Here is a 7,635-nt window from a genome sequence, read left to right on the forward strand (position 1 = left end):
AAATTACACGCGTTCGCGCCATTTCGTAAAGGCCGTTTAACAATAGACTTCTTGTTTCGCTCTCTACGCCTTTGCTGTGTTCTGGGGAATGTAGTTCTGTTAATTCGCCACTTCTTTGAAGTACTGCATGCATTTGGTTCTCGGGCATGTCATTCCCAGAATGCAACATTCTTAAATGTCTGGTATTTCATCATACCATTGGTTGTATTTCTTTTTGAACGAGACCCGTGCAATCCTTATATGGCCTTCCTATGACGTTATCACCCGTGTCAATGTTTTTATGCTAATGATATTCTAATGTAAGGCTATATGCAGTTGTAGTAAGGCATGCGCAGTGCCGTATCGAGAAAACAGCAACGATTCAAAGTTTTGTTCGGTAAGTCGTGTTTATTTTGACGTTTGTGGCATTGTCTCGATACAACCTGTCAGCGGGCAATTTAATGGCGTAAGTGTGGATGGGGAAAGTTAATGAATGTCTTGCGCATGCTGAAAAGTGTACGGAGACACTTGGGCAAGGTGATCATTTGCGCACAACAATAGGAGAACGTGGATGGGGCGCGCGGCGTGGCTGTAACAAAAACTAAGTGTGGGACGCAGGGCTTTCGCGCTTTCCGTGGCCGAAAGTTGGACTTTTCCAAGACGAGCTTATGGCCAGGCATGGTCCGTACGCGGCTGATTTGGGCTGCAGTAGACGCCAGATAGATTGGGCGCAGAAGCTGTTGTTAAATGTAAGCGAAGTTTTGTGTGCATGCTCGCTACAGCGTGCCTTCAAAGGGGGAAAACCTCCTGCTTTTTGTTTGAGGTCATTTCGACTTCGGTTAACCGGACTTGTACCGTGAATTGATGGAAAATCATTTTAACTCGGCTAAAGTCGAATTTGATGTTTGTTTTTTATTTGTGAGCACCGTGTTTCGGGCATTCCGCATATGCGTTTTTTTTTTAAGACGGGACCTTTGATTGTTGCATGATGGCGTCAGAGTTAGATATTCTGATGGATACAGTTACACCAGGTTAAGGCAGGGATGCGGCCGCGTTGTGTAGACATTTGTTTAAATCTAAGCATTTTATTTATTATGTGTGGAGTTTAACCGCGCTGGTTTTTAGCGAGTTATTTGTTATATAACTGCAAAGAAATGTGCGCGTCGACGACCGCATGTCTCGAGCGCCTTTTGGGATTTGGGCCAGATTTATTTGTCATATTTGGCGCTGGACAACATTGAGGTTTAATTTTAAGGCGATAATACACGTTAAACAGTTTATAGCTACACCGAGCGGTCTGTAAAGCTTGCGTTAGTGAAACGTGCAAAGTAAGATTCGTAGCAATTAGTTTGTATGTTTGGGGACATCTATGCGTTTTGATTAAAAGTGTGTGTTTTTTTTATCGGCTGTAAGCGTTAAATAATTTAAGCAAACAGGCGAATTAATTAAAAGAGACCTTGCAGACATGCCTTGCCTAGCGTGTGTTGCCGCCCCCCAGCGCGCCTGGGACGGCCCATCGCATAGCGCCAATGCTTTTGCCTGCTTTTTGTTTTTCCACGTTTTGTTTTGTTTTGTTTTTCTGCTCGCAGATCCTCGTTTTCCCCCACCCCCTCTCTGAGACCTTAATCGCATTCGACAATGTTTGGCTTTCACAAGTCCAAGATCTATCGGAGCCACGAAGGTTGTTGCATTTGCAAGACCAAGTCGTCCAGCTCTCGGTTCACGGACAGTAGCAGATACGAAGAGAACTTCAGGCTGTGTTTTGGGTGAGTAGCGCTGCGCATCTTTATTTGAGTTATGTGCTGCAAAGCTGAGCTTGATACCTAAAAATTATTGCGACCTTTATAGACGTGTTTTTATTTTGTCATTTTGCAGGATGACAATAGACTGTTTTTTTACCATGTTATTTAGGATTTGTGTAATGACATAATTTAAATATTCCCCTTCTTAAGGCTTGTGGAAGATCGCGTAGGAGACATCTGCAATGCATGTGTCCTGCTGGTGAAGAGATGGAAAAAACTTCCGCTTGGATCCAAGAAGAACTGGAGTCATGTAAATCCTAATTTATACAACTTTTATCCCCTTATGCTGCAAATGTAGAGTTATGGTTGGAATCGAATGGGGTTAATTGTGGTACTGATTATTATTTTTGTTTGGTGCTGTGTGAACGACCAGGTGGTAGATGCAAGAGCGGGCCCTGGCTTCAAGCTGACCAAACCTAAAAAAGTGAAGGGCAGTGATGGAAAGAAGAGCAAGCTGGGACAACTACACAAGCTGAAGAGGCGGAGTGAGTTGGCGTTTTTCTCTTATCCTAGGGTTTCCCTTCTGGAGTACGAGCCAGTAAGCTGCTTGTTCTGTACACTGTGCACCTCTTCCTGTACCACGGTACTGAACTTTGTGAAACGCTCATTAGGGAAAGGTGACTGTTTCTGTCGCTCGCTGATGCCGTGTCTTCCTCCTGTACCTTAGACTCGGATGCCCACAGCACAACCTCCAGCACGTCGCCCTCTCAGTCGCCCAGTTACAGCAACCAGTCGGATGACGGTTCGGACGTCGAGGCTAAACGGAGACACTCGACCCCGGCCCTTTTCTCCTTCCTGGACCTCACCTACTGGAAGAGGTATGGAGGAGGAGTTTCGAGGGAGCCGACGGGCACCAAACACGGGTGCTTCCGGATTCTGTAGGCCTGATATCTGCACGTTTCTGCCCCCTTCCTCCCTCCCCAGGCAGAAGGTGTGCTGTGGGATCGTCTACAAGGGTCGCTTTGGCGAGGTGATGATCGACCCCCGTCTCTTCAAACCCTGCTGCAGCTCCAAGAAGCAGGAGACACTGCCACCACCTCCTGATGCCCACCCCGACCCTCTGCCAGAGGACCTGAAGGAGAGCTGGTGATTGGCATCCATGAGGTCCTCCTCAGCATCCCTTAGCTTTGTCTCCAGTGGCAGACTACACCCCACCCCTTCCCCCAAGCCCCCCGAGACCTGGTCCTTACTAGTTTGCTGAAAGTCAGTTGGAGCTAGTGTCACTATTATAATAATCTTTTGTAAAGTTGTTTGTTTCTTTCTTTCTTTGTGATAACAAAGACAAAGATGTTTTTAAACTATGGGCATTAGTGAGATATTTATAGGACCCAGGAGGCATAGATATATATGGCCTTAAAAGGCAGGTTTTTCTTATGCATTTGTCTGTACATTCTTTTTTTATATATATATATATATCGCCAGTATCTGCATTTGTAAGTTATACTCTAGTGCGTTGATTGCCTCCTGTACATTGTTTTGGTTACGTTTCCTGCAGTCTGGGGAAAGGTTTGTACTAATGTGAGCAGAATTCCAGCAGTGAATCCCGTAGCTCATTGTAAATTTGAGCTGATTATTACTAGAAGCCACGTTGTGGTATCATTTTGGAAGCACTTGCCCTGTGTTTCCCCCCTCCTCCCATTCTCTTTGTTCCCCATTTAAGTGTTGCTTTCGCTTTGAGTTATTTTTGCTGCCTTTTTAAAAAAAAAAAAAAAGTTTCAGAATTAGACAGACTTCCACACGCAGCGGCTTGGAATTTGTCGGGAATTCACTTGCGACCTTTTACACCCCCACCGCCCTGTGCCACTTAAAAGCTGGTTTTGGTTCCATGTCATACACGCCGTTTACCTGTCAACGACGGCACGGCGATCGTTTTACTAGGGGAGAGCAAGTGGCTTGGGTTACAGCACAACCTTTGATACGGGTGTTGCGTATTTGCAGCAGATGATATGCAGAAAATCACTCCTGTATTTGCCTATAAATAGCGATGAGCATTAACACGAATGTCGTCTTCCAAAAAAACTGATGCAAAGTGGTGTACTGATACTGTAAAATATTAATACTGTAAATAGTTACAATGGTTAAGAATATTGCATATAGTGGACGGATAAACCTCTAGCCTGGATATGATTCTACAGTGAAATATTATAACTCATGTTTGTTCAGATTGTACCATTTTTGTGAAGATCTGTAATGATACGGGTGGGTGCGACCTTATGACATGATATTAGCACTGGTCATGGTGGTAAAATTGCCATTTTGGGCACTGGACAGATTCAAGAAACATTAAAGGGTATTGTGAGAACTACATGTCCTTGTTTGGCTTTCAGACGTTTGTTTATTACATGTTACCGGCACGTTTTGTGTGTGTGAATAGGATCCGTCAGCCTAAACACGGCCGAGGTGTTTCCCTGTTTGTGTCATTCAGGGGAACTTCAGCTTAAAACCAAATCTACTCCTTATTGCAATAAATATTATTTGTTATGAGTCCCTTTACAGTAAACAACAGGAAATTGGTTTCTTGAATTGTTCAGTCATTTCTTGGGGACTTCTAATCTAGGGAGGCTAATAATAAATTGCAACCCTCCGTGAAAGTTAATACCGAGCACCAAAGCCCATTTTTATAATTCTGTGACCAATGTCGCGTTTGTGTTTATTGCCTGATGTTTGAGTCGGCCAATTAAAAGCAATTGAATGAAGCTTTATCTTCCGCGCCTTGTATCCGTACCACTCAGAAGTGCATGTGTGAGTCTTTTTTATTATTACACTACTTGTATTCAGATGGGCTGCATCCATCAAATTGTCATCCGGATAATGTTCTTTGGTGGGGGGGGGGGGGACACTAGACTGTATCACCTTTGGCCTAGAAGTGGTTGGCTTCTGCAATTTCAATACATAGGAATTAATAACACAATATAGATCTTGGGTTACATTTTAAATCATTGTTTCAAGCTTTCCTTGCAGTTTTTGGACAAGGCTCTCTGGCAATGAAAGGAATGTGCCTTAAAGAATGGAAAACCGTGCCGTGATTTTCTGTGACAAATGTTGGACTCGCGTTTAATTTATATTAATTTATTTTCAACATATTCTCCGCACACTTTGTGCTGTAAATACTTTTATTCATTTTTATATGTATGCACTTTTTAATTTTGATGCTATTTTATATCTGCTGTACTCTTGTATGTTAATAAAATGTGGGGAAAAGTGCTGTTTCTTGGTCTTTATTTTTACTATTATTTTCCGGTAATTATTGTTCGGTCTGCTCCATGAGAGCATTTAACCTGTAATACTATCTAATATCGTCTTACTATACTTAACACTGGGCGGCGCCAAATGACAGCGTTTTATTTGAAATACCATTTTTAGATTTTAACTTTCGTTTAAAAGTCACTGCAGATTTAACGTTAGGTTCATGTCAACGCAGTAACCACACTTTAACCTGCAAGATATTATATTGTTGGACTTCATTTTGGCACATTTGACATTCCTGTTCAAATCCGAACATGCGCAGACGAGCAAACGGCTGGGAGCGCTCGTTCAATGTAGTCGACGGCCGAAAAGCTACCGAATAGCATAGTAATACTTCATGTTGTGCTTTAACATTGATCAGAGCATTTAAATCCTTTTTCTAACGTATTTTTGGTATTTCCTGAAAAATCGCTTTATTTTATGCGTAAATGGCACGACTGCACGCACACTGGCAAGCAGAGTCCCCAGAGGGGGAGCCAGGTTTGCAGATCGATGATCGCACGATTCCATCACGTCCTGCACCTCTCACCGAATCGCACATCCGGCATCTGGTTTAGCAGCGAACCGGGGCTGCCGATCACGCCTCCAGCTCACGGCCCGTTGTTCTCCTTCTGCATTTGTCCACCATGTTCGGTTATTGCGCCGAGCCACCATGAAGAGAAATACTGTAACGTAAACATTCAACCGTTGTTACGATTGTCTTTGCTGAGCACTTCTTAGGAAGCACAGGCGAGAATATAACTCTTTCCGTCAAGGTCAGGTTCAGTGCTGAGATGTCAAGAGTGTTTTATGAAGAAAACGGTTTCCGTGCCACAGCCACCCATGCAATGACAACAGCATCTCTCATTCTCTGTCGTTCTATCTGGCCATAAAACAACTCCCGAAGACATCGTACACTGCACAATCAGCACAGTGTTGTTGTAGTGACCGTGCAACAGTGAATATTGTATTTTCAGTTGTCTTATAGGTTAAAAGTTGCTTTTTAGACTGTGGTGAGTCAACAATGTTGGTCAAAGTATGGCGAAATGAGGCTTTGGTGGGCGGGATTATCCCGCGTCCCGTTTTACCCATTGGGTGAAGCAGGCGGTGAGTGACAGCGCAGGACACGCCCACCAGCGCGGATCGCGAACCGACATCGCTTCCTTTCAAAGAGTGACGGAGTTTATTAATGTGTTTTGAGGCATTATGGAGTCACATATTCATAAATAGGAATGAACATATCAGTTGCCAAACAGTAGCCTACACAGTTACACTCAGACAAGTAATAATAATAGTATTTAATACTATTATTAATATCATTATGTATGTTCAAAGGCGGGGGCGGCATGGTGTTGCAGTGGTTAGCACTGTCGCCTCACACCTCTGGGACCCGGGTTCAAGTCTCCGCCTGGGTCACATGTGTGCGGAGTTTGCATGTTCTCCCCATGTCGTCGTGGGGTTTCCTCCAGGTACTCCGGTTTCCCCCCACAGTCCAAAAACATGCTGAGGCTAATTGGAGTTGCTGACTTGCCCGTAGGTGTGCATGTGTGAGTGAATGGTGTGTGCCCTGCGATGGGCTGGCCCCCCATCCTGGGTTGTTCCCTGCCTCGTGCCCATTGATTCCGGGATAGGCTCCGGACCCCCCGCGACCCAATAGGATAAGCGGTTTGGAAAATGGATGGATGTTCAAAGGCAATGACTCTGAAGAGAAAAGATAAACATTAATATTTTTCCTGCATCAGCTGTGCTGTGTGGTTAATGTTTCAAGTTTTTGTTCAACGTTGAAGACTGTAACCTCCTTTTGGTGGACCTACACCACTGATATAAGGGTGGGATGAAGTTCGTTTCCTTATCAAGAAAGAAGCTCCATTATGGCCAGTCGCAGCGCTTTTCACTGATATTTGCGTCCTGCAGCTTAAATATAATGCCAGAGAAATATCAAGTTCTGCGTTTATCCACTAGGTGCCAGCATTGCTACGCAGTTTATCCGAAGCTCCTAGCTATCGCCCTGTTCCAATAATCAGTCCCGCTGCAAGAGCTGGAAAAAACACAAAATTCTTGTTTTTATTGTTCTACCATATAGTCTATAACTGCATTCTCTTTCTTGAATTACGGGAAACCGAAAGTTGTTAATTATCCTGGTTTGAAATGTGGGATGAGATTTATTCGAACACAGTGAATCATATCTTGAGGCAAACTATGTTCGTCGATAGAAATCAAGTTTTACGTCGTTAGTTATATTTATAGCATCAAAGTTAAGCACGTAGTGAGATTGCCCTTTAGAATTACGGTGGTGACATTGCCCCATAGATAAACCTTGACACTTCCTATCGTTGCTGTCTGTTAGCAGATGGAGGAAGTGCTTGAAGGATTTGAGTTAAATCTTCCGTTATATGGGGACGGTTCGTGTTTGCTGTGACGTAAATCATACAGGCACTGCATGGGCCACCCCTGCGAGGCCCTAAAATGTTTTGAAGCTACAGGAGAGGGCTAGAGTCAGGGAGAGGTCAAGGCAGGTGGTTTGCATCAACAGTGGGTGGAGCTTGTAAACTCATAAGCATAGCGGGGAGGGGGTCACTCCCTCTTTCCATTTTTATCTAACTTTTACACCACTGGCAAACATCGTCTA

General features: G+C 44.0%; 1 protein-coding gene across 3 annotated transcripts; it reads left to right on the forward strand.

The window, feature by feature from the left end:
- Positions 1-216: 216 nt before the first annotated feature.
- Positions 217-4,982, forward strand: sinhcafl (SIN3-HDAC complex associated factor, like). 3 transcript variants are annotated; one of them, XM_048973145.1, is made up of 6 exons: positions 217-376; positions 1,569-1,745; positions 1,932-2,031; positions 2,155-2,266; positions 2,449-2,599; positions 2,706-4,982. In XM_048973145.1, exons 2-6 carry the CDS (start codon positions 1,618-1,620, stop codon positions 2,869-2,871), a joined length of 657 nt encoding a protein of 218 aa, XP_048829102.1. In that variant the 5' UTR covers positions 217-376; positions 1,569-1,617; the 3' UTR covers positions 2,872-4,982. The 3 variants fall into 3 exon arrangements, with proteins under 3 accessions (XP_048829102.1, XP_048829103.1, XP_048829104.1); XM_048973146.1 differs by lacking the exon at positions 217-376 and adding an exon at positions 384-728; XM_048973147.1 differs by lacking the exon at positions 217-376 and adding an exon at positions 407-445.
- The last annotated feature ends 2,653 nt before the right edge of the window (positions 4,983-7,635 follow it).

This window comes from Brienomyrus brachyistius, chromosome 13, assembly GCF_023856365.1.
Source record: "Brienomyrus brachyistius isolate T26 chromosome 13, BBRACH_0.4, whole genome shotgun sequence".
NCBI lineage: Eukaryota > Metazoa > Chordata > Actinopteri > Osteoglossiformes > Mormyridae > Brienomyrus > Brienomyrus brachyistius.